Source organism: Diabrotica undecimpunctata, chromosome 1 (assembly GCF_040954645.1).
Source record: "Diabrotica undecimpunctata isolate CICGRU chromosome 1, icDiaUnde3, whole genome shotgun sequence".
NCBI classification, from domain to species: domain Eukaryota; kingdom Metazoa; phylum Arthropoda; class Insecta; order Coleoptera; family Chrysomelidae; genus Diabrotica; species Diabrotica undecimpunctata.
Window position 1 is genome coordinate 48,201,442 of NC_092803.1, and position 26,783 is coordinate 48,228,224.

Below are 26,783 nucleotides of genomic sequence, written 5' to 3' on the forward strand. Positions count from 1 at the left end.
ACGGCCATGGCATTCAACACACACCACTCATTCAACTGATCAAGATCGTGTTGAGGATAACACAATCAAGTGAAGTGATAATTCTGTGTCTGGAATAGAAGAGTTCGCCAACTTTCATCTATTACAGTGCATCACTTGCGTCTGACCAATCAAAAGGAAGAGTTTTGTGCTGTCAATCAAAGTGAACTGTTCGGATCTATTTGATAGTTGTATTTAGGATATTATTTTTATTTGCATTAAAAGATGCCGATTTTTAGGAATATTTGATTCTTATAAAATATTCACTGTATTTTATAATTTTAATGCCATTATCTGCTTTTCTTAAAAAATAATTCAAGATCATGAAGAAGAAATATAGGAACAATCTACTAAAATGGATAATTAAATGACCATTAATATGTAACAGAAGTAGAACAACTGTAAAGCAAGCAACAAATCTAAAGAAGAAATGCAAAAGAATAAAAAATATGCTTAATTAGAACAAATGTTAGCATTCAAATGATTTAAGAACCATACCTTTGATGTTCTGCTTCACCTTATAAAACATGGTAGATGTATAAAACAAATAATTTATTAATAATTAAAAAACTATATGGTACAATCGACTAGTGCGAAGTTTCATACTCTTTTCTGGATTTTTATAATTTAAATATTTTTAAAATTGAATAGAGTAATTTTATTATTTACTTATATTGTAAATAAATTATATTAAAATAATTCAATAAATTGTTATATTTGCTCCTAACGCTACCTGCTGACATATTAACAAAGCATACATTGTTTACTTCTGACAGACCTGTCAAATTCAAAGGAAATATTAATATAAATAAATATCATTTGACAGTAAATTTAATTATTATATAAACTAAATAAGATGTTTAAAAATAGTATTTGTAATTATATGAAATTATTTTAAAATGAAAAGTGTCATAAATTTTAACAATTGTTACAAACCAAATCTTTTATTGACATATATTCTTTTAATTTTTTCACTTCTCATTTAATGTCTATATTTTGTTAGGTTTTTTTTATGCAGTTTTTAATTTAAACCTGCTTAGAATCAATATGATGACTAAAAACGTGAAGATGTGCTATTTTGTGATGCTCACCTCAGCATTTTACCATAGAGAAAAAATAATACAATGCCAGTATATAAGCTTCAGTTCAAAGATATATGACTGCCTAGATTCTCATATTTAACACACACTTATTATTATTGTCTGAATAAAATAAAAACAACCCATATTAATATTTTATTCTTAACTAATGTATATTATAAAAGTAAATCTTGCAAATATTCTTCCATTTCTTCTTCTCTTGATTTTTGCTCTACAGGCTTGTGATTTTCCCAAGGAGACTCATCAGCAGCTGTAGAATCTATTATTTCTTCAATATCTGTACCTTCCGTTGGCTCCATAATTTCTGCAGCAGCACTTGAAGTACTTGCATCTTGCAATTTGTTTATTTTAGGCAAAGACTTTTTCCTATTTAACCTTTTTACTTCCTTCTTTTTGGTATGATAGTTTAATTTTTTGGAACAATCAGCACACAATCCTAAAAGGTAATGTTTTTTTATACATTATAATACACATATTTTGCAATTTATTACTTATTTTTACTAAAGCATTCTTCTTTTCCCCATGTTCCATATATCCAAAATTTACTTCCCAAGTTCTCAAATCTGCTTCCTCAATGCATTTCTTGTTTCCACATATGAACTGGCCTTTGCCTGAAATGACTTCTTTTTCTATCCTCCATCTCAAGGCAATCTTGCAAACTCTCATTAGTTAGTAAACATATATTACACTACATATTCAATATTTTACCTTATTTTCTTTGTATCTACTGAGGTCCCCAATACAGTACTCCTTAAATAGTTTGTTGTAATATCGTTTGGCAAACTGCTGTTCCCAAGTGTCTGTGGGGTCGTCTTCTTCCCATAAAAATTTGTGATTTTCAGCTATAACATGATAATCGTTTTTATCTTTTGAGCTATCCCTTTTTAAAAGTGATGTATCTCCAGGTCTCTTTAGTATGTAGTCATTTATTAGCATCTTATGGATATCATAAGGAGTCAAATATCTCATTTGGGATAAGATTTTAGCCATTTTCAGGTAAATATTCTAAAATGTATAATACCCATAAATTTAAAATGTAACTCATGCAGCTCTTACTTACCTCTCACATATCTTCCTCAATAAAATTAATTCAACTTCAATAATCTCCCGCATAAATTGCAATCCGTTGTTTTAATATTTTACAGCTTTTCAAATAATGGCTTTGCTTTCATTCTATCAAGAAAAATATTTATTTTTTTACTCACAGTCAAAGAGCAAAATTTATTCTGGTTGTCTGTCAGTAGATGTGTCAGTACGTAGTGTCAACTGTCAACTCGTCAACTGTGTCATTTAATCAGAAATATAGGCATAGGCGTCCCACGGTTCGTCTACGAACCGTGTAGGGGTCCAGTGTAAATTTCAACATCAGCGTTATATGCCTTAACGAACTAAACATCAAATGTTTTTGAAAAATAAAAATAACAGTTAAAAGAATGTTACATTCTTATTAAAATTTTTGGTTCACTTTAAAAATAATTCATATACATATACTATACATACTAATATTGTTGTATATTCTTATAAAATATTTTGTAAATAATCTATTATAGATAGATATATTATGTAAGATATATATCATGTTGACTGGACTATACAGTTACACAACAAGCATTAATAAAAGAAGACTCACGAATGTCACTCAACGCTCAACGTCAAACACCAACACAACACGAGTTCTTTTTTAGGGTTATGTCTTTTGAATTTGAAGTTAGGTTGACGTTTTCAGTATATTTTACTTGATTTTACTTTAAACTGTAATTCCAATATTAGCTTTAAAAAGTATTAAAATAATGGAGTACATTCAGGAACCACTCTCAAATGAACCATTAAAAACAACAATGTAAGTATATTTCATTAACATTAATTATGCCATTTTTATAAAATTTTATTTTCAGATTATGTTGTGAATGTGGTATAGCTATAGAACCCAACCCTGCTAATATGTGCGTAGGGTGTCTTCGATCACAAGTGGATATAACAGAGGGAATTCCTAAACAAGCGACTTTGCATTTCTGCAGAGGATGTGAAAGGTATTTTCAACCTCCTGGGGAATGGGTCAAATGTACACTAGAGTCTAGAGAACTCTTAACATTGTGTCTTAAAAAACTTAAGGGCTTAAATAGAGTTAAACTTATAGATGCTTCTTTTGTTTGGACTGAACCACACTCAAAAAGAATTAAGGTTTGTTATATACACACTTTATTGTAGAAAAAAACTTTTTAATCTCATAGTCTAGCATATTATTAAGCAAACTACACATGTTTTTTTAGATAAAGCTTACAGTTCATGGAGAAGTTGCAGGTGGTGCAATATTGCAACAAGTATTTGTAGTTGAATATACAGTGGCACATCAAATGTGTGATGAATGCCATAGATCAGAAGCTCAAGACTTTTGGAGAGCCTCAGTTCAAGTTAGACAAAAATCAGAAAACAAGAAAACTTTTTACTATCTAGAACAGCTTATATTAAAACACAAAGCCCATGAAAATACATTAGGAATTAAGCCTATTCATGGTATGTTCTGTAAATTATATTTATTTCATTTTTTTTATTTTCATTTTATTTTTATATTAAGATGAAAATGATCATGTTCTTTGCTTTTCTAGGTGGCTTGGATTTTTTCTATACAACAGAGGGCCATGCCAGAAAGATGGTTGATTTCTTGTCAGCTGTTCTCCCATGTAAATACCAACATTCAAAGAAATTAATTTCTCATGATATTCACAGCAACATTTACAATTATAAATTTACCTATTCAGTGGATATTGTTCCTGTATCAAAAGACAGTGTTATTTGTTTACCAAAAAAATTAACTCAACAACTGGGAGGAATTTCTCCAATTTGTTTGATCTACAGGGTCACAAATTCAGTTCATCTTATAGATCCTTCTACGGCTCAAAGTAAGTATGTCTTCTGTTTGAACAACACTATCAATAGTGAATATTTTGTAGACATGAGTAAATATGTTATTAATAGAGAGAGTATTATTGTATCATTCAAAACTAGTAACAACTAGGACATTCTAAAGTTAACAAAGGAGCAGGACAAGGCAGTTAGTTGATTGTATACTGATAATGGCAGGAAACAAACCAGAAAACTAAAAAAAAAACCAAAAAAGCTAATAGGGCCAGAAGTAAAAGTAAAGGAATGACTTTTAATAGGAGAGACGAAGAACCATTTCATGAGATCAGATTAAGTATCTATAATTCCATAGAAATAAATTCATGTATATGTCTTCTTCTTGTTCTTCTTTTTATGTAGACATGACTCTGTCTGTTTTTCAATGTGCCTCCAGTAAGTTGTCATTCCATCGTTTAGGTGGTCTTCCTAGTGATTGCCTTCCTATTGGGGAACTGCCTCCTGTAGTCTTTACTACTCTATTTGTTGTCATTCGGCTTATATGATCATTCCAATATACTCTTCTATTTCTTACCAAGTTCTTGATGTTCTCCACCTTGCATCTACATCATATATCTGTACTTCTAGCTCTGTCCCATAGTGTTTCCACATCCCACAATTACCCCAGGCAGTGTTGGACAGTACTCTGTGCAACACTGAAGTAATTGCAGGGTAGATTGAGTAGCTTTGTGGTTATGGCAGCTGGTACCAAGCATGGATAAAATGTGGAGGGTGATTGGCAAGGTTAGCAACCTACCAATCATCAAAACAAATACTGATCGAAGAAACAATGTACAGCTTCGGAAGAACAAAGTCGAAAGTCCAAAAAGCAAAAATTTACATTTTGTTGAAGAAATACTATGTACATCTGAGATTCACGCAGTGGAAACAAATAATTGCTTGTAAGTTTCCACAAGCCCTATTGTGAGAAGAGGAAATTTAAAACAGAATGGAGAGAATAAGTGGGTCAAGACTTTTGATTAGAACAATAAAGAAACTGAAGCAAACTATAAAAAAACAATAACTATAACTATGAAGAAACTGTAATTTTAAGCAGGTGTTGAAAAAAATATATTTTACATTTTACAACATTTTTTTTTAAACTTTCACTTAATATCTAAACTTAGTTGCAGAAATAAGTGCTACAGTATTTTACCGTTATCCATTTGGAGCCATTTGTAATCCAAAGCAGTTAGTAGAATATGTTGTAATGGATATAGAACCCATCATGGATAAAGATAGAAAGATATTCCCTGGCCAAGGAGCTATTTCCCACAGACATGTTCTGGCTGATATTTGGGTAGTTAAAGCATCTGAATTGGGTGTAAATGATAATACTATTCATACTAGAACACACTTGGGCCATGTTTTGAAACCAGGTGATTCTGTTTTAGGGTGAGTAATTTTTAAAGATTTTTATTAATTTGAATATGAACAAAGGAACATGATTCAGTAAATTTGTCCATTACTAAGTAGTATTTATTGTCAATTTATATGACTTTTAAAGGTCATAAATTGCCCTTGTTTTTAATTTTGTGATTATTTTGCTCATTTAAATATATTTAAAAAAAGTTGATTTTAGGTACAATATAGAAGACAGTAACATAAATGACACAAACTTCGACAAACTTGATAGAAGTTCAGTTCCAGATGTTATTTTAGTAAAGAAACATTATGGGGATAGGTCATTTAGAAGAAGACAGAGGATTTGGAAACTTAAAAGACTTGCTGAAGGTGATACTGCTTTTGATCCTGATGCAAAGTAAGTTAAATAGAAAAATCAGTGATATTAAAATTTTTATTTGCTTTTACTGGTGGTGGTGTAAAGTGAATATCCAATATGCTTTTCACTTTGTTGTTTCATCAGTTAGTACTCTAAGTTTCTTTGATAGTTGTTGTGCTTTAAAAGTCTATTATTAATCCACTCTTCATTTTATATCTTTGCTAAGTGTACCACTTAGCTTTTAACAAGCCTTTTGGTTCTTTCAATGACTTTTAAACTGTACTGCTTGGAAACAGTATTTAATTCATAATATTGCCTTTTATTTAGTTGTGGATATTGATTCACATTGCATACATTTGCCCTACATCAAACCCTTGAATTATAAATTTTTTAACATGTTGTGTGATGTTTAAACAAAGAAAATTGTTTAAACATCATTTTCAGTTTAGATTGATAAATTGGTTTTTATATCTTGTTTTAATTCACATACCTGAAGATCATGCCCTAATCCTATTAGTATCAAATAAGTTCCTAGGAAATTTTCAAAACCAATTCACTAAAATATCTGCAAGTGTGGCAAACAATAAAAGACACAGTAACTTTCTTGTAAGCTCTTTAGATTCTTCTTAAAATAATGTAACTATTTCTTTTGCTCACATTATTCATTCATCTATAATATTTAATAGAAACCTCCTTTTGCTTCCAAGCTATTCTAGAATATCTTATTATAGTACATTTGAAAATGATTGATAGCACAAATTTTATAGCAAAGGTCTAAATACAGGGTTGGTGGATGCAGAAAAAACGTAATAATTGATACCTTCTTATCTGAATTTTCACTCATACATAAAAACACATAAGTTAAAATTGAAATTTCAGATATTCCTTACTACTATAAAATACATTTTTTATTAAAATTTTCTTAATTTTACTTTTAAAAGGAATTGTGGAAAAATCCTTCAAGTTATTGGGCAATTTGTTATAAAATTTAATTTGCCCAATACCCTGATCCAGTTTGACACCTCTTAAGCTCCAGTAGGCTGGAACAAGATCACACCTGTGTCTAGTGTTATGATTGTGCACCTCTTCATGGGTCCCAAAGCTCCCCTTGCTCCTCTTACCAAACATAAGGTTCTTAAAGATATACAAGGAGGGCACAGTAAGAATTGCCCGAGTCTCGTAGGGCAATCTGCAATCGTCCCTAAACCCAAGGCCTGTAAGAACTCTTATAGCCTTATGTTGCAAACCAACAATGACAATATGATTATGGTGTTATATTGGGTTCTATTTCATGTGCAAAAAAATTTGTGCTATCAATAATTTTCAAATGTACTATAATTCATTCAATAATTAATTTTACATGATTTTTGCAGTGACTACCACGAGTTCTTGGATGATCTAGAAGAAGATCCCGAACTGAGACAAAACATCAACATTTTCAAAGATAAGACAAAGCTGATTCCTGTTGATACATTTGATGATAATGGTGATTCAGCACCTCATATAACTTTGGCAGAAATGTTGGATGATTTAGTCATCGATGATGTTGATATGGAAGAAGTTGAGTAATTTTATTGTTAAAATAAAAAGGGAATAAATATAATTTTTGTTAAAGTTCTGTGTTTATTTTCACCTGTGAACTCAGTTAGGCCAATGTAGTGTTTGAAATTTCATGCTTACAATCCTGGGACTTATGAAAATAACCAAGAGAGGCCAATTAGAGTTGTTATTAAGAAATTACATCACACATGGCCACCAGAGGAAATAGTAAAAATCCTACAAAAACGACAATATAAAGCCATTAAAGCTGACAAGAAATTCAAATGGAAAACTAAAAAACAACTAGATATGTTCATCCTAACATTTAGACAGGATGAAGATATAAATAGAATTTATGGCATAATAGACATACTTACTTAGTATGAGAGTTGAAATCGAGCCATTAAGGAGTTCCAGATTAGTCCCACAAGTTAAAAGATATAATGTAAAAGGCTTACAGACACACATGGAAATAATGTAAAAAGGAGCCAAGATGTGTAAAATGTATTGGTAAACACCTTACTAAAGATTGCTGAAAACCACAGGAAGATAAACCAAAATGTGTTTATTGTGGAGAAAACCATCCTGCAAACTACCGCGGATGTTATGTAGCTAAAAAATTACAAACAATGAGAAACGAGAGAACAAAGAAAGACAATGTTATAAAAGCGCCCCATAGAGTTATTGAAAGCAAAAAACTAAATACGACAGAGGTCAGTGAACATAGAAGTTACAGCGATGTACCAAAGAATACAAGGAGACATGCATCATCGCAACAAGAAAAAGAAATTGATATTACATTAAAAATGATATTGGAAAAGCTCACCAAGATTGATGACAAAATAACTCAAATCGATATCAGAGTTACCTGACTAGAGCATAGCGCTAAAGGAGCTATTCCGAAAATCAGAAATGGCTGAGGACCTCCGAATAACGGCGTGGAACGCAAATGGACTGTTACACATCAGATCGAGTTGCAAGCAGTACTAGATATTGAGAGAATTGATGTGTCTCGTTTCTGAAACACACTTCACTAAACAGTCATATGTAAAATTTAGGAGATAAAGAGTATATTCTACTGTACACCCAGATAATGCAGTTTAAGGAGGAAGCGCTATCATAATTAAAGATAACGTCTTGCATCATGAGGAATTAAAATATGCAACTGAGCACATACACGCTACAACAGTCTGTGTGAAGATGAAAACACATACCGTAAATATAAGTTCAATATATTGTCCTCCTAGACACTCCATTAAAAGAGAACAATATAAAGAGTTTATGAACACTTTAGAAAAAAGATACATCATCGGTGGCGACTTTATTGCAAAGAATACCCACTGGGGCTCTAGGCTAACTACAACTAAAGGAAAATAACTATTGTCAGCTGTTAAGGAACAAAAGGGTGAAGTAATCTCTACTGGTAGACCAACATACTGGCCTACCGATAGGAACAAAATTCCAGACCTGATAGATTTCTTTATTTACAAAAATATCTCAGCTAACTATCTGGACATCAATGACGGCTGGGACATGAACTCTGATCACTCACCGATAATTTTAACTATGAGTGATACAGTGATTAAAAAAGAGTTCAATCCAATATTGACTAATAAAAAAACTGACTGGGAGGGCTTCAAAATAAACCTTGAACACAAAATTAATCTTGCTGTGCCATTGAGAAACACGAGGCAACTTGATAACGAATTAGAAGTTTTTATAAAAAGTATCCAATAGGTAGCTTGGGAAAATAATCCCACAATAACTTCTAGAACAAAAGGGAACAACTATCAAAAAGAAATCAGAGAACTCATAGTAGAAAAAAGGAAGTTAAGAAAAAAATGGCAGCAATACAGAGCTCCACGAGACAAAACTAGTCTAAATAATGCTACACAAAAACTAAAAAGGGAGATACAAAATATAAAAAATTCAACAATTAATTCTTTTTTAAGTAATTTAACAGCTGACCAGAACACAGATTATTCGTTATGGAAGACAACAAAAAGAATGAAGAGACCAATTATTCATTCTCCTCCTATCAAGTTGGAAAACGGCAACTGGGCTAGAAGTAACGAACAGAAAGTAGAACCATTAATTTGCAGAGCATTTAGAAAGCACATTAAAACCCAACGACAATGATGGCGAAGAACTGAGATGGGAAGAACCACTCCAAACTGAAGAAAGAATAACGTTGACATCATTTAGAGAAGTATCAACAGAGATAAAAGAGAATATAAATCCTAAGGAAGCTCTAGGATAAGATCTATTAAATAGGAGAACTATTAAAAAATTTACCAAGAAAAATAGTTAAAGCTGACACACCTAATAAATGCTGCTTTTACATTGAGATATATTCCCAGACTCTAGAAAGTAGCCGAAGTCATTATGATCGCCAAACCAGGTAAATCTCCTAATGAAGTGACATCCTATAGACCAATATGACTCCTTCCGGTGATGTCAAAACTATTTGAAAAACTTCTATTAAAAAGATTAAAACTAATAGAAAGAAAAAATCTTATACCAAATCATCAATTTGGTTTCAGAAATCAACATTCCACTATAGATCAAGTTCACAGAATAACGAATATAATAGAAAAAATATTAGAAGAAAAGAAAGTCTGCTCTACAATCTTCTTGGGAGTAGCACAGGCGTTTGATAAAGTCTGGCATGAGGATTTAAAGTATAAACTAAGAACGTTCATGCCTAAACAGTACTCAGAAATCTTGAAATCATACATTGCGAATAGATATTTCAGAGTAAAACAAGAAGAAGTATACACCGACTTAAAAGGGAGATCAAAGCTGGCGTGCCACAAGGGTCCGGTCCTGTACCTATTGAATACGTGTGACATTCCAGAGCTGGAACAAAACACTATTGCCACCTTCGCGGATGATACAGCCATACTAGCGATATGAGACACTAGTGAAGAAGTTTAGTCCATAACTGGACCAGAAAGTGGCGAATAAAATTAAATGAGACTAAATCTGCACACATTAACTTTACAAATAAAAAAATAGAAAATTTCCCAGTTAGAATAAATGATATCAAAGTTCCTTATGCAACATCAGCAAAATACTACTTGTACTTGGGCATCACCCTAGACGCAAAGCTGCGCTGGACAGTCCATGTCAAAAAGACAAGAGGGGAGCTTGATATTCTTCTTCTTATGGTGCCCTATCCAATTAGTGGATGTTGGCGACAATTCTGGCATACTTCTCTCGGTCTTATGTGGCTCTAAAGAGTGCATGGGCATCGAGGTTTGTCCAATCCTTTATGTTTTAAGCCATGAGTATTTCTTTCTTCCGATGCCCCGTTTTCCTTCTATCTTCCCTTCTATAATAAGCTTTAAGAACTGGTACTTGGAATTTCGAAATATGTGACCCAGATAAGCAGTTTTTCTTCTTTTTATTATTGGCAGCAATTCTCGTTCTCTGCCCAATCGATTTAATACTTCCTCATTTGTTGTGTGACCAGCTTGATATTAGATATAAGAAATTGTATTGGTTGATTGGAAAAAATTCAACATTATCAATTCATAATATATTATCCATTCACAAGCAAGTACTGAGGCCAGTATGGGTATATAGGTGCCAACTCTGGGGCTGTACCAAAGCTAGTAAGTAATCAAAATATTACCCAGAGATTTTAAAACAAAGTAGTGAGAAACATTGTTGATGCTCCTTAGTATATACGTAACAGCAACCTCCACCAGGACCTGGGTATGGAAACTGTGATCGAAATAATCAAGAGAACAGCAACAAGTCACGAGCAGAGGCTGCATAGTCATGTGAATGTCGAGGCAATCCAGCTTCTTGACAACACTGAACTAAAGAGAAGACTCATAAGGACAAAACCATTTGAGTTAGTGTAAATGTGTAACAGTTTAGTGAAAAAGCAGAGTATAGTGCTGTGAAGTTATTGCATGTTAGTTGTAGTGCATTAGTTGATAGATAAAATAAGAGTAAGCCATCTAAGGATAAGCCCTTAGATTTAAGTATTTGCTGTTTATTAAGTTAGGTCAGAAAATAACTGATAATTGGTCATTTGTGATCAGATAGCAGCATACAAACACCGCACAGGTGTTAAAAAAAATCCTGCGAAGTGTCCTCTTATACATTTTTTTAGAGTCCTTAGGTACATTACATTACTCTACTATGCTTCTTCTCAGAGCCCTCTTAAGGGTCTTAAGCATATCACAGGTGAAAAAAGAAAGAATAAAAGAAGGGAAAGTCAAGAAAGAGATATATAGAAACAGTCTAATGTTATTGAGTAACTCTTAGTAATCAGTTATCATGAAAACTTTGAACTGAGTCCTAATCCCAGTTGTGATGATATAAAATACTGCTTAAATTTAGGATAAATTTAACCTCACTGCATGAGGAGCTGCAACAGGCCGTAACGTTTGTCCAGCTTCCTTTTCAGTCTCAAAATACTTCATCTTTTCTGTCTCCATACTCCAATATTCCAGTACTCTTAACATCAATTCTTGTTCTAGTTCAGAATATTTTGGCATACCTATTTGAATTATTTTAATTGTTTAAAACATAGTCATATAATTAAATTTTGCCAGAATATAATTACCATACTTTTAAAGCAAAATATTTTAATTGTTACAAAATGTTACAATTTTTTACAAAAAAAAAACAAAGTATACAAAATTCCTCAGATTAGAATTTCCGACCCTATCCTGAACAACTACAAGGACGACTTTACATTTTTTTGTTAGACAGCATTGAGATATTATATGCTCATGGAACGATGGTTCCTTATTCGAATATTCGCACGATTCGATTAGTTAAGGACTGGGTGTGGTTAAATGCCAATCAATAAAATATCTGCAGAAAAATATGCTTTCTGAATATATTTAGATGATGCAATATGTTGGTTTTCTATGAAAAATAATCACAGACATATTTTTTCGTCGTTGTTTAGTGCACATATTTGGATATTAAAAAAGGCAGTGAGAAAAACTATACTCAAACAAGTAAAAGAAACAAACAAGGCGGCTACCAAAAGGGTACTACATACCTAGTATCTTCATTAATATTGAACATATAGCGACATACAGATATCATAGGGTACTATGAATACAAATAGTTCAACTAAAAGACAAATCTTGATTTATTGACTTTAAGAAGGCCTCTGGCAAAATACAAAATAAACAACTGGTCGAATCCTAAAATGCGACATAGCAAATGAAAGGTAATGGTATAACGAAAATATATTCAGATAAAAAACAACAGACAAGGCGATTTTCAACAATGGACTACACAGTATATTCATTATTAATTAACGTATAGCGACATACGAGATATCATAGGGCACTATAGTTAAAAATAGATTTATTGTAAGACAAATTTTTATTTATTGACTTAAAGAAGGCCTCTGGCTGTATACAAAATAAACAACTGATCGAGTCCTAATATGCAACATATCAAATGAAAGGGGTGGATATAAGGAATATATTTAGAGAGAAAAAACAAGCATGGCAATTACTAAAAGGGCACTACACATTATCTTCATTAATAATGAACATAGCGACATACGAGATATCATAGGGCACTACGGATAAAAATAGATTTACTATAAGAAAAAAGTTTGATTTATTGACTTACAGAAGGCCTCAGACTAAGTATAAAATAAACAACTGATCGAATTGTAACATGCGACATAGCAAATAGAAGGGGAGGATATAACGAATATATTCACATAGAAAAAACAAACAAAGAGACTACCAAAAGGGCAATACACATCGTCTTCGTTATTAATGAATGTACAGCCACATACGACATATCACAAGACACTTTGGATGATAATAGACATATTTGCTTTATGTATAAAACATAAGGCAAATATAAGGTAAATTTGCTTTATTGACTTGAAAAAGGTCTCTGATTGATTATAAAATAAATACCCAGCCTAATACTACATGATGTCAGGTCAGAAGTGTACCAGATCATACTTTATATTTACTTGGATTAAAAACAAAAAGTTTATTATTTTAAAAATTTAATGACGGACTGTAGATGACAATTGATTGGATCCACTGTCGCATGTAGAAACGGTAGAAAAAATACAAGTCGGATGAATATGATAGTCTTGGCATAAATGACATCATTAGAGTAACAATTAGATAGGGAGATTCGTTTCTGGACTACCTGGGATAATTGTAGGATGGTTCGAGTAGCTCTGCGATTACCGGTCTTAAGTCCGGATAAAATGTGGAGGGTGATTGGCAAGGATATTTATATTATGGGTTTCGTTGTTATCTTTGAAGTCTGGTCTGTCTTCATTTAAAAGTCTTTCGAAGTACTCGTTCCATTTTTCAGCTGTAATTGGTGATAACTTTGAGTTTCTACGTCCTCCTAGCTAGGAATTTATCATGTTACACTTTTGTTGTCAGGCTTGATTTTTCTTACGACATATTAGTCTTCACACTTTGGGTTGTGCCTCCGTGTATATTAGTTTTTCAGCGCCATCCTTTGTATTCAAAAATGTTTGGTATTTCTTTCTTTTATTTTCTACTTCTCGTTCTATTTCTTCATCCCAAGAATACGGGATTCTCCTCTGGTTCTGAATATGGTATATGTGTATATAGTGAAGAAATTAAAGGTTTATGAAAGAAAAATCGCGAATGCCTGATTTCTCCAGCAAAATACCTGTCTAATGATGTGTCATACATGGTCTATTCCCTATTTAAAATTAAGGGTTTGTTGGACTCTTAGACAAAGAAAGAGAGAGGACAGGTAACACTTATTTAATAAATCTTGTGAAAGTGAAGCCAGTCTCGATGTGACCGCCATGTTTTGGTGCCTGTACGTTGCCCATTACAACCTATCGCAGGGTTACCAGGTCTACTGATTTTTCAGCAGATTTACTGATTTCAACTTCAATTTACTAATTACTGAAACATTATATCGATCTAAAAAACTAAAAAATATGTAATAATAAAATCATGTTCAAAAAGTGATCATTATGTCAGCGTTCAATTATAAATTTTGAAAAAAATCTGTTTATTTACTTATATGTATCCATTATTCTAAATCTACTGAAGAAATAAAATATGACCGGGCAATCTTTCTGGTGGCGGTTTGGCTTCAGTCAATTCCATACGATTATGCGTCCCCTCTCTTTCCTTGTCTAAGGTTGGACTGGAAGGAAGGAAGGGAGATGACACATGACAGATGTCTACGACCTGTTTAAACATTTTCAGAAAAACAATGAATATTTTGAGTTCTTATTCCTTTGAGTAGCCAATCCTGTACCTATATAAAGTATTAAATATAAAGTTCTTAAAATAAATGTAAAGGAAAACAGCAGGTTAATGGTGCAAATAAAACCGTCACTCATAATGTTTTTATTCATTACTCAAAATGTTCTACAGTACTTTTTTGGTTCCGTTGTAGATAATAAATACTCTAGATCTAAAATAGTCCGACTTCTGTTACAATAATATGAAAGCTAGGGAATATGTTCCTTAATTATTAAAATACATCAATTTGGAATAAAATAAATAAAATAAAATTTGGAAAATTTATCAAAATATAAAGGAAATTTTACACAAATCATCTTTTGTAATAAAGATATACAATGTTGAGCTTCCGTAGTACTTACATTTTTTCTGATTTTGGAACAAAATCAATTTATTTTATCTACTTATTAGAATGTTGTGTATCAACCAAAATTTTTTTTATTATCATTTTGGCACCATTGTCATGTCAGAGAGTTTTTCAAGTTGCAAATCCAATATGCTTGGTTTTGTCTTAAGTGTATCAAAAGAATATGAAATATCTCATTAACAAATATATTCATTTTAATTTTAAGATTTATTTCCAAGACTAATAAACCCTGCCCTTAGAGTGCTTTATTGATAGTGCTCTCTTAGGCAAAACGAAACTGAAGTACGCCCTAACAATAAGTCTTTAAAAACCATACTCTATGCAAATCCTAATTAAAAACATAAGAATTTAAATAATAATAAATAAAGAACATCGTTTTATGTAGGTATTCAGTAAGTAGTGCCAAAAGAAAGTCACTTACTAAAATACTAAAAAACAAACTATACAACATATAACAAAACTATAAAACCAAACAGTACTAAATACAGAAAAATTAAAATAATGATTGACTACAAATCAAAGGAAAAATCTCAGACTAAAAAACAACGCTATCTCCATCAATAACAACAAATTTCCTAGGTTATCACATAACAGCACACGCTTTCTTGAAAGTTGTAGCTGTTTTCATATCATTTGAAAATTATTTTTATGTGTGAATCTTGTTTCACAATTTTTGGTTTATTTTCTAATATTTTTCTCTACAGTTTCATATATCATACTTTATTTCCATATTTCTTACTTCTCTCTTTATCTATCTTCTTCCATCTATTATCTGCATAATATCTTCAGTATCTCTCTTGATTTTTTACCACATGATATTACTTTGTTACCGATTTTAAAAGCTATTCTCTTTCTTCTGTATACGCCCCTCGTGCCCATGTCCTTATATTTCTCTTTTACATAGTTTATGATATACAAATAGTCTTGTCCCGTCTTCGTTTGATATCATTGTTCCTCTTATTTTTTTTAGTACCGTGGGGATGTCGAGACCACTATCACACAGAGAGATAATTTTAAAATATTATTTAATGATACTAAATATGCCCAAGTTTGTACTTAATATAATCCTTCATAAATATATACATTAGATGATACAAGTTTCCTTTGATATGGCGTAATCAGTAGCCATAGACACCACAAGAAAGTATGAAATTACCCTTAACAATTTATTACACGCAGTAAAAGATCAGTCTCTCTTACAATGTTCATATCACCTTAGAGGTGACTATATTTTGACCCATATTAGAATGTACAATTAAAAATTATAATTATGTTTACATATTCTGTTCTAGTACGCTTCTCCAAAGGTCTCCAAAAAAATTTATGTATATTCCATCAGCCATGAAGATAATGATATAGAGAGAATAGATATTCAACAAAACAAATTTGGAGAAAATAAGAAAAATATGGATATAATGATATAGACAGAATAAACATTCGCCAAAACATTTTTCGAAATACACCAGGAAACGACGAATGTTAAGGGATGAAATTCTGGTTCATAACCGACTTCATCCGAACCAACATGCATTATACTTCAGAAATATCTACCGATTCTGAACTGCATCGTGTATACGATAGAACTGCACCCTAGGTATATTCATAGACATTAAAGGAGCGTTTGATAAAACCACGTTCCAAACCATCACCCAACAGCTCAATGCCAGGAATGTCTCCCTGGCCGTGAACGAATGGATATTTAATATGCTCTCCAATAGAGCAATAAGCATAAATGTATATTGACGTTGCGGTTAGACGCATGGTTACGAGGGGGTGTACACAGAAAGGGATGCTGTCACCATCCCTTTGAAACATAGTTCTAGATACTCTGGTTGACCAATTCAATAGCAACGGGTTATACACAATAGCCTATGCAGACGAAATTGCTGTAGAGAAGCGAGAGATTACAAGTTGCTCTCAGACTAATAGAAACATATTGCAAGAAATACTGACTATCTATAAATCCTAAGAAGACAGAGAGAAGAAAAAGAAGGATCATGGGCTTAATACCCCCAAGAATTCTAAAATGCAGTTAAAACTTTTCTGAAGAGGTGAAATACCTTGGTATTACCCTTGACAGGAAGTTAATATTGAACTCCCACTTAGATGGTAGAGCTAAAAGAGCATATTATTGCCTATGAGCAGTGTCGACGAACAGTTGGACGCACCTGAGGCCGTACGCCTAGGGTGATCACCTGGATCTACACTACTGTCATTAGGCCAATGCTAACTTACGGAGCTATTACTTGGGTATCTAAAGTGCTACAGGCAATAGCGATCAGCGGGTGCAAACCTTAATGTAGGAATGTGACAATTGAGATGTCATTTCAGGCGGAGATAGCTTGATGCGCTATCCCTAAAACAGGCAGGCTATGGCTCACTACAAACAACTATCGACAAACCCTACAAAATCGCAATAAGACAGCACATGGATGCATATTGCATATATACCGATTGCTCCAAAATGGAAAAAGGCTCAGGATGCGGGATATACTTCAGATTACTAAACATTAGAATAAAGTGGGAAGTGGGAAAAAATTTCAACATACTTCAGACAGAACTGACTGGTATCTCCAAGAGATAACCCGGAAAGGTATAGCCGGGAAAACCATAATAATCTGCACGGTCAGCAGACATGCACTACTAACCTTGAATAAACCACTTGTCACATCAGGGTTAGCAATACAGTGTAATGAATCACTAACACAAATTTCGGATGGCAATAACACTATCTTGAGGTGGGCTATAGGACACAATGGGAATAAAGGCAACCGCTTTGCTGACTAACCATCTAGGAAGGCGGCAGACCTAAGACTCTCAGGACCCAGTGATATTTTTCGTTGGTAAACTACAATAATCGCGGAAATTGCCAAACGTCGCTCCCACACGCAAGCCGTGAAAAGATGGGAAGAAGGCAATGATGTATACATTCCAGGGTTAGCTAAGGAACCTTGAAAAGTTAGCACCAAAGAAGTACTTAGGAAATACCAGAAAAAACCTAAGCTTGACAGTTTATTTTTGTAACTGGTGCTTGCCAACTAAGCAAACACTTCCACACAGTGGGGCCAGTAGACACACTTCTATGCAGGAAGTGTGCATGAGAAGACAAAATTGTCTTCCCCTTGAGAAATCCCCGGTGACTTGTTCAACTTCCTGGAAATAATAAAGACAGCTCCCTGGGAGGATGCAAAATGGGTCAATTGGAGCCTAAGTTCTGTGGGAATTGACTCGCCCTCCCTACTCTACACACAACAGACGACGAATGCTGGAGATATCATTTCGTGAACATAAAACTAATTTATCAATTCAGAACAGAACAAAATCAGCGGATGTAGAGAACTAGGATATATTCGTAATATTAAATAGCAAAAAGGGTACACTAAAATATGAAAAGTTTACATCAATTATATACAAATGCATAAAAGTTCAATATATGTCAACACTTTTCATAGAATATTCCATAAAAACGTTTTTTTAAAATCTTTTGTGTAGGAATATTAGTGAAAACCTTTATTTTAACTAGTTATGTGGTATTATTTTCCCAAAAGATTATTAATTATTAAGTGATTAAAAGCAAAAATAAAATTGTATCCAAATTATTTCTCCTCATCACACATATCAACTAAAGGAAGAAAGGGCCTATAGAGTCGTAATTAAATACCTTCACTATTCACATGCAACAGAAGATATCAAAGAAGAACTAACAAAACTGGGTCACAAGGTAAGAAACATCATTAATGCTAAACATAGGATTACAAAAGAGCCGGTAAATATATTCTTTGTTGACCTTGAACCATCAGACAATAACCAAGATATTTATAAAATTCAGAAATTACAACACTGCAATATACAAATTGAACCACCCATAAAAAACAAAAATATCATCCAATGTATGAGATGTCAATTATATGGCCATTCAAAAACATATTGCAATAGACTATATGTCTGTGTGAAATGTGGAGGGCAGCACAGTACAAACAGCCGTAAAAAGAACAAGAATACACCAGCTACATGTGCTTTATGTGGAGGAGATCACCCAGCTAACTATAAAGGATGCGAATATTATCGTAATTTAAATAAAAATAAAAATATAGCACAAACTACATATAATCATCACCAAAATATGTCGCAAGCACTTTATACCCAATACAGTAAGACCAAATGTAAGCTATGCTAATGCAGCGAGTAATAGACAACCTCCTGCTGCTCCTTCAGATAACCAAGATTCAAACACTATTCTTATGAAGTTTTTAGAAGAATTCAAAGCCATGTTTAACCAATTCTTGCAACAAAACAGCATGGTAATAAACATGCTAAGTAAACTCGTATGCAAATAAAATTCTTTCTACGAATAGCTGAATGGAACGCCAATGGCCTGCTGAATCATAAGGACGAGGTGATGATATTTCTACAACAAAATTTTATAGATATATTATTAATAAGTGAGACACATTTTACAGACAAATCGTATTTTAAAATACCTCATTATCTAACGTACCATACTAACCACCCAGACAAGACAGCCTATGGAGGTACAGCAATCTTGATCAAACAATCAATTAAACATTTCATGAAAGTTATATAACAGACTGTATCCAAGCTACAGTAATTAAAGTGTGCTCATTACCTTACGAAATAACAATAGCAGCAGTATATTGCCCTCCAAAGCACAATATTAAAAAAAACCGATTTCGGATCCTTCTTCAATACTCTAGGTCCGAAATTTATCGCAGCTGGTGACTTTAATAGTAAACACACTTACTGGGGATCAAAATTAATAACAACAAAGGGGAGAGAGCTCTATAGCTTATTGCAAGGAAATAAATACTCATATTCATCAACAGGAACACCAACGTACTGGCCAACGGACCCCAAAAAAGGCCAGACCTCTTAGATTTTTGCATCATAAAAGGAATATCTAACACCTTTATGGACATAGTTCCAAGTTATGATCTATCTTCAGATCATTCACCAATTATTGCAACAATTAGCACCTGCGTTATTAACAAACAACCTACTCCAAAACTGCATGGACCTAGAACAGATTGAAACCTTTAACGAAAAATACTGGATGACAACAATAAACTAAATGTAAGACTAAGAAGCCCTTCAGAAATAGAAGCAGCTACAAACAACCTTATGACATTATTGCAAAACGCTGCAAAAGAAGCGACACCGAACGATGCAGATAAAAATAAAATCGAGAATAGAATAAATATTCCACTAGAAATTAAAAAGCTCATTGATGAAAAAAGAAGAGCAAGAGCCAAATGGCAACAACGTCGGAACCCAGCGGATAAAACGTTTTACAATCGCTTAACCAATAAATTAAAAACTAAAAATTGCAAGAGAAGAGTCAGTCAAAAAATATGTAACACAACTTAATAGATACGACCATTCAATATGGAAACCAACCAAATCATCCTTAAAACCTCAAGCAATATCGCCACCAGTAAGAAAAACCACAGACACACAGAACCAATGGGCAAGAAGCGATAAAGAAAAATCAGAATTATTTGCTGAACATTTAGCAACAGTATTCCAACCACACAACAATGAAGAAGATCAAGAAATTATTAATTATTTAAACTCAGAACAACTCAGTAAATCCAATAAAATTAACAACACCCAAAGAACTTAAAGAAGAAATCTTAAGACTAAATATCAAAAAGTCACCAGGAATTAACCTAATAACACCAAAAATGCTAAAAGAATTACCAAAAAAGGGTAATCCTTACATAATATATATTTAACGCAATATTAAGATGTAATTATTGGCATAACAATCTAAAAATTGCAGAAATACTTTTATTCCCAAAACCAGAAAAGGATCCAAGTGAAGTCTCATCCTATCGACCTATCAGTCTATTATCAACAATCTCCAAATTACTAGAAAAACTTTTAATAAAAAGAATAGATCCAGACTTTACAGGCGCAGATTGGATACCAAATTATCAGTTTGGATTTCGACGAGAACACTCAACTATCTAGCAATGCCACCGAATAACCCATAAAATCAATTCCGCATTAGAAGAAAAGGAATATTGCCCAATGGTATCACTAGATGTACGTCAAGCTTTTGATAAGGTTTGACATAAAGGACTTCTTTATAAAATTAAACAAATATTACCACCATTCTTTCGAATACTTACATCATACTTGGAAAACCGAAAGTTTAGAACAAAAGTAAATGGAGAAATATCCAAAATGCATCCCATTAAGGCGGGAATTCCACAGGGCAGCGTCCTGGGACCTTTATTATATATATTATATACGTCTGATCTACCAACTTCACATAACGTAACAATTGGCACATTGGCAGATGACACAGTAGTACTTACAAGTCACAAACACATTAACATAGCTACACAACAACTCCAAGACTATTTGTATGAGCTTGAAAACTGGCTAAAACAATGGAAAATAAAAATAAATGAAAACAAGTCAACCCACGTAACTTTCACTTTACGACGAGAAACACCACCACCAATATATATCAACAATGAGGAAATACCCAGGACTAAAACAACCAAATACCTAAGGCTACACCTGGACCAAACCCTGTGTTGGAAAGAACTCTTTTCTTTCTTTCTCCCCTTCATCACTTGGAAAGAACTCATCACCAAAAAGAAAACAAATACAAGTAAGACAAAAAGAAATCAATTGGTTAATTGGAAAAAACTCCAAGCTGTCAATAAATAATAAAATTCTAATTTATAAAACACTTATCAAACCAATATGGACATATGGCATAGAGCTGTGGGGCTGTAGTAGTAAATCTAATATTGCTATTATGGAAAGATGCCAATCAAAAATCTTAAGAGCAATTGTTGATGCACCCTGGTACGTAACCAATCAAAGAATCTATTATGAGGATCTCAATATCTCAACAGTGAAACAAGTATACCAGCAAAAGAAATTACAATACATTCAAAAAGTGAACACACACTCCAATCCATTAATTTCCGCAATACTTCAACATCGAGTTATCAGAAGACTAAAGCGACGTTGGCCAACAGACCAGTAACATGGACCCGTGATTCTCTCACCGGAGGGGACCACATCACGCCAGAACCAAGGGACAGGACCTAAACTCATTAACTTATAGAATACATTGTTTTATTCTGATTGTTAATTTATTAGTTATAATAAAAAAAAAATTATTTCCTATCATGCTTATTTTTTAAAATATTTTTTGGAAAAATTATTATTACTGGATTTTATTGCTAGTCAATACACAATCGACTTCTTTTTTAATTGAAAATCAGTTAATGATCAATTGGTAATGGCTTCTGTTTTGGTAGTGGAACTGTTAATAATGAGCTTACTTGATTTGGGTGATTTTTCCAGAAACATGAAAAAACATTGAAATGAGTTCAATTGTTGAATTCCTATTTAAAGGTACAGTTTTTACGATATTTTATTCTGCGACTTAACTATGCAACTCTTCCTATGGAATTAAAGATGTACAAAATTATTATTTTTAAACCATTATTGACTTTTGTTTCTTAATTTCACTTTCGTATTTTGCTGGATACATTTACATTTTAATGGATACACATAAACGCAGAAAAAATGCAAATAAAACTTTGATTACTTTTGTGAACCTTTGTGGGACGTATAATAGAAAATAATAATAAACCTGAATAGAAAACGTTTACTTTTTACTTAAATTGTTCATAAAGTATAAACGTTTCCTAATATGGCACCCACGCATATTCGATAGTATATATATATATATATATATATATATATATATATATATATATATACATATATATATATATATATATATATATATATATATATATATACATGTCTATTCCAATATAAATATAAAATCTATAAGGATGTTTTTTAACTCTCTGAATGGAGTAACTATATAGTAATATACACAGTATATAGTAACCCCCCAATATCAACAGCATTTTAACTTTGCAAAAGAACTAAATAGAAAGAAGTTTCTAAGTGAGGCACTAGATAGAAGAATTTAATTTTCGACATCATTTTGGTAATTGATATACAATTGGGTTATGTTTCCACTTAAAAATTACACAATGCATTGCTTTGATATGATATATGTGTATATTTGCGTTTTTCCTTTGAGAAAATATGAATAGCTTTAGCCAAGGCTGACGAAGCAATCTCAAATAAAATAAAAAAAGAAATCACAAAAATGAATGGATGACAAAAGAAATACTTGATCTAATGGAGCAACGCAGATAGTACAAAATACATCAGACCCAAGAGTTTATTGTTCCTACAAGTTTTTGCAGTTTCTCGCCATTGTTTAAATAAATTAACAACCAAATTTAATTTCTAAGATTTCAAATGTATCGCTTTTTCATAACTTTTCAAAAAAAACAAAACTGAAAAATTCTAATTAGGAAAGAAGTATTGAAAAAATTTAAAAATAGTGATTTTCGGTGATTTTTGCTAGAAAATAAAATCAATCAATCCAATCAATAAAATGACGCCGTTATTTTCAATTCATACCTTTGACATAAATCCATATTTTCATACCAAAACTTCAATTTTTCAAGGATTCGTTCTGAAATGAATTATTTTACTATTTACATGTATTACAACTTTACTTGACTGGCCTAAATCTATCTCAACATCTAAGCATCACATTACACACATTAAGGAATCTGTAGATAAACAACGAAATCGGACCAGACACGTAATCAATTGTAACCAAAACAGAAAGAAAGAGCACTAATCCGAGATATAATCTGAAAGGATCGTACGGCGACGAAGATGATGAATTGAAAAAATGAAATAATAATTTTATTGAGGCATCTTCTCGGTAACTGTATGTTAGGAATTAGCCATAATTTAACATTTAAAAAAGTTTATATGTCAAGACAACTAAGACAACTCACCAGAGTCATAACTAGACGTTCCTCCATGATCTGCACTATGTAAATTATCGGGGTCCTCAATATCATCAGCTTCTGATTGAATTCCCATCTTTAACTTATAATTTAATAGGGAAAAACGTAATATTAACACCTACACATCTTCTAATTTCAAAATAGTATAAACAATACACTTGTACCACGTTAAAAGCGCGAACGACGATAAGTTTTGTACTGGTAATTCAAAATATGTGATAAGTTTTTGCCCTACACTTTTTCTTTTAAAATTTTAGTAGTTAAGTCAGACAAAAAGTTGTATACCTACTTCGAAATGTAATAATACGAAATAAATAGGAAAGAACATTAAAATATTTCTGAGAAGTATATTTCAATATTTACAAGGTGATTCCGTAAAGTAGTAGACTAAGAATACAAAATTAATATGAAAAAATATTGTTTTAGCATGAAAGATAGTTATGAAGAAAATATATTTTGAGAATATTAAATTGATTTAAATACTAAAATTATTATTTAACAAAATGAGCTAAATTTCTAAATAGGTAATAAGTAATCTAGTTTCCGCAAGTAATATGGTGCCATTGATATATCAAATTACATACATCATAGATTTCAAAAATAATACACTGAGCAGCAAAATTAACGCACCATCTTAAAATTTGAAAAATTTTGATGTCTTGAATTTTCTATAGGTACCTATTGTCCGATTTGCGTGATTTTGTTAATGTTATAGTCTTATTCTTTAAAAATATCGATGTAATAATATTGTTGCCAGACTGGTAAATGTCATTGTATACCGAGTGTAACAATCATACTGTCTTTTTTCTTTAAGTTCGGAACACCTGTGGAATATTCTAGAACAGGGCTTTCCAAACTTATTCGTACTGTGACGCCCTTGGGACTTCGCTATTTTTTTGCGACGCCCCTTCAACCCAACCTTCAATAATACTTACCAATTTTAGTACTAGTCTAGTAACAGGTTATAGTTATAACAAAGATACTATTTGAACATTTATATTTTTTATTAGAAATTAAGAACCAAATCAAAACATAGGCACAAAAATGAAAAGGGATGTTTATTTATGTAACTGGCTGGTTAATGTGGGTGATGTGCTTGCTTTTTTGAGCACAGCTTATGAAACCGGGGCTCAAGTTTGGAAATGGCCACTCTCATTTCTTTTTCTAAGTTTATGTTTGACCTGTACTTGTTTTTAATGACTGAAACTGCAAAAAAGCCCGTTTCGCACAAGTACGAAGTTAAAAATGGTAATAAAACTTTTAATGCAGCAGTGCTGATGGCATGATATTCATGAGAAAGTGAGCTCCAAAATTCAAAAAATTTGTCCTTGTCGTATTGAAGCTTTAGGCTGGAATCACAGGACAATTCTGTCAGTTGTTCTTCTTCCTTTGTTGAAAGTGTCGATGGCGTGGATGACAGGAAAGGGTTTCTGACCCAGTCATATTGCTCCATATCTTCAGGAAAATATTTCTCAAAGTGTTCGCTCAATGATAACATGTGTTGTAAAAACATATTGTCTAAAGAGGGATCAAGGATTTCTATCGATTTGTCTTGTAGATTACCTTGTAAAGCAGGGAAACAGTCAATTTCTTGATCTTGTAATTTTCCCTTCTATAAGAGCAACTTCTTCTGAAACCCAGTAATTTTATCTGCCAATTGCAGGATATGAGTATTGTTTCCGTGCAAAGACTTATTAATATCATTTAATTTGTTAAATATGTCACAAAGGTATGCTAATTTTATTATAAATTCTAAATTAATAAAGTTTTGCGCATCATCATGTGATTCTGTAAGTAGATACGTGTAAAATCTATGTCTTAATTCGTATACACGTGCGAGTACGTTGCCTTTGGACAGCCAACGAGAGATGCAATAATAAATTAATGAGGTGTGCTCGGCCCTCATTTCTTCACAAAGTTTAGGAAAAGTCTTGATTTCATGGGTCGTGTTTTAATGTAGTTCACCACTATAATAATACTATCCATCACAACACTTAATTCAGGTGTAACGTTCTTTGCTGCTAAGGCCTCTCTATGTATGACACAATGTGTCCATTTTACACTTAAAGCATTGGTTTTGATGAGAACTTGTAGTCCTCCATACTGTCCAGACATCGCTCGGGCACCATTCGTACACACGCCTACACAGTTATCCCAGTTAATATTATTTTCAGTCATATATGAGTTTAAAATCTCGAATAAATTAGTAACTTTACAACTTTTACATATTTTTTTGCAAAATAACAAATCCTCACATGTATTTTTTTCTTGTATGTACCGTACATAACATATCAATTGAGCATCATCATTACTATCAGTCGCCTCGTCCAGTTGAATGGCAAATAAAGCTGAAAGTTTCCCTACAATTTGCTCATTAATATCTTCTGCCATGTCGTGAATACTGCGACTAACCGTATTGTTTGAAAGAGGTACATTTTTTATTTCTTTAGCTGCCGATTCTTCAATTATCACTGTTATCATATTAACTGCTGCAGGTAAGATCAGTTCCTCAGCGATCGTATGTGGTTTTTTACATTTGGCAACACGGTAAGCTACCATGTAAGAAGCGAGCAATGCTTTGGTAGGAATTGATGCTCTTGGAACCAAAGTGGTCTGATGTTTTAGCTCTCGCAATTTTCTTACAAAAAAGTGCCTTGGCTTACCTTGTAAATGACTGCGAGTTGATTCCAAATGCTTTTTAGTTTTAGTTTTATTTTATTAGGAAGCATATTTTCAGCCGCCAACACTTTGTGATAAACAACACATTGTGGAAGTTCTACATTCACTTTAGTAACGCAGGTAAATCCAAAATCCAAATATTGGTCGTCATATTTCCTATATTTCTTCTTTTTTACTTAAATTAACATTACTACTCTCGCCTGAATATTCACTTCGTTTTCTATTCTTCTGAATGTAAGTATCCATTGTTGATAGCAATAAACTCCACGGGTGTAATAAAACAAAACAAAAGCTTGACTATGAGACATG

The 26,783-nt window shown here is 32.5% G+C and overlaps 4 protein-coding genes across 4 annotated transcripts in view; 1 reads left to right on the top strand and 3 right to left on the bottom strand.

Moving 5' to 3' along the window:
• MED14 (mediator complex subunit 14) overlaps positions 1-23,974 on the bottom strand; it is a 62,063-nt gene extending 38,089 nt beyond the window's left edge. Inside the window, exon 1 of the mRNA XM_072542102.1 lies at positions 23,784-23,974. Within this exon, the coding sequence (XP_072398203.1) occupies positions 23,784-23,871 (88 nt within the window). The 5' untranslated portion in view covers positions 23,872-23,974. The remainder of the gene's footprint in view (positions 1-23,783) is intronic.
• On the bottom strand, positions 1,241-2,364 carry LOC140448953 (protein FRA10AC1 homolog). Its single transcript, XM_072542094.1, has 4 exons — positions 2,179-2,364; positions 1,827-2,123; positions 1,610-1,769; positions 1,241-1,554 (listed from the first exon to the last, which is right to left on the bottom strand). Exons 2-4 carry the CDS (start codon positions 2,106-2,108, stop codon positions 1,274-1,276), a joined length of 723 nt encoding a protein of 240 aa, XP_072398195.1. The 5' UTR covers positions 2,109-2,123; positions 2,179-2,364; the 3' UTR covers positions 1,241-1,273.
• On the top strand, positions 2,763-7,353 carry Nmd3 (60S ribosomal export protein NMD3). The gene is made up of 7 exons (XM_072542089.1): positions 2,763-2,958; positions 3,014-3,299; positions 3,389-3,632; positions 3,725-4,018; positions 5,144-5,411; positions 5,599-5,778; positions 7,113-7,353. The coding sequence occupies exons 1-7, from the start codon at positions 2,909-2,911 to the stop codon at positions 7,306-7,308; spliced, it is 1,518 nt and encodes a 505-aa protein (XP_072398190.1). The 5' UTR covers positions 2,763-2,908; the 3' UTR covers positions 7,309-7,353.
• A 1,723-nt stretch (positions 23,975-25,697) lies between the features above and the next one.
• LOC140444453 (protein FAM200A-like) lies at positions 25,698-26,354 on the bottom strand. Its single transcript, XM_072536229.1, has one exon. The coding sequence runs from the start codon at positions 26,352-26,354 to the stop codon at positions 25,698-25,700; it is 657 nt and encodes a 218-aa protein (XP_072392330.1).
• Between the last annotated feature and the right edge of the window lie 429 nt (positions 26,355-26,783).

Excerpts from the sequence above, each read along its gene's own strand:
- LOC140444453 (XM_072536229.1), bottom strand. The coding sequence starts at position 26,354 with ATGGTAGCTTACCGTGTTGCCAAATGTAAAAAACCACATACGATCGCT.
- LOC140448953 (XM_072542094.1), bottom strand. The coding sequence starts at position 2,108 with ATGGCTAAAATCTTATCCCAAATGAGATATTTGACTCCTTATGATATC. Across the intron at positions 1,770-1,826 it reads GTAGATACAAAGAAAATAAG|ATTGCCTTGAGATGGAGGAT; the intron begins GTAAAATATTGA and ends AGAGTTTGCAAG. Across the intron at positions 1,555-1,609 it reads GAATGCTTTAGTAAAAATAA|GATTGTGTGCTGATTGTTCC; the intron begins GTAATAAATTGC and ends ATTACCTTTTAG.
- Nmd3 (XM_072542089.1), top strand. The coding sequence starts at position 2,909 with ATGGAGTACATTCAGGAACCACTCTCAAATGAACCATTAAAAACAACA. Across the intron at positions 5,412-5,598 it reads CCAGGTGATTCTGTTTTAGG|GTACAATATAGAAGACAGTA; the intron begins GTGAGTAATTTT and ends AGTTGATTTTAG. Across the intron at positions 5,779-7,112 it reads GCTTTTGATCCTGATGCAAA|TGACTACCACGAGTTCTTGG; the intron begins GTAAGTTAAATA and ends TGATTTTTGCAG.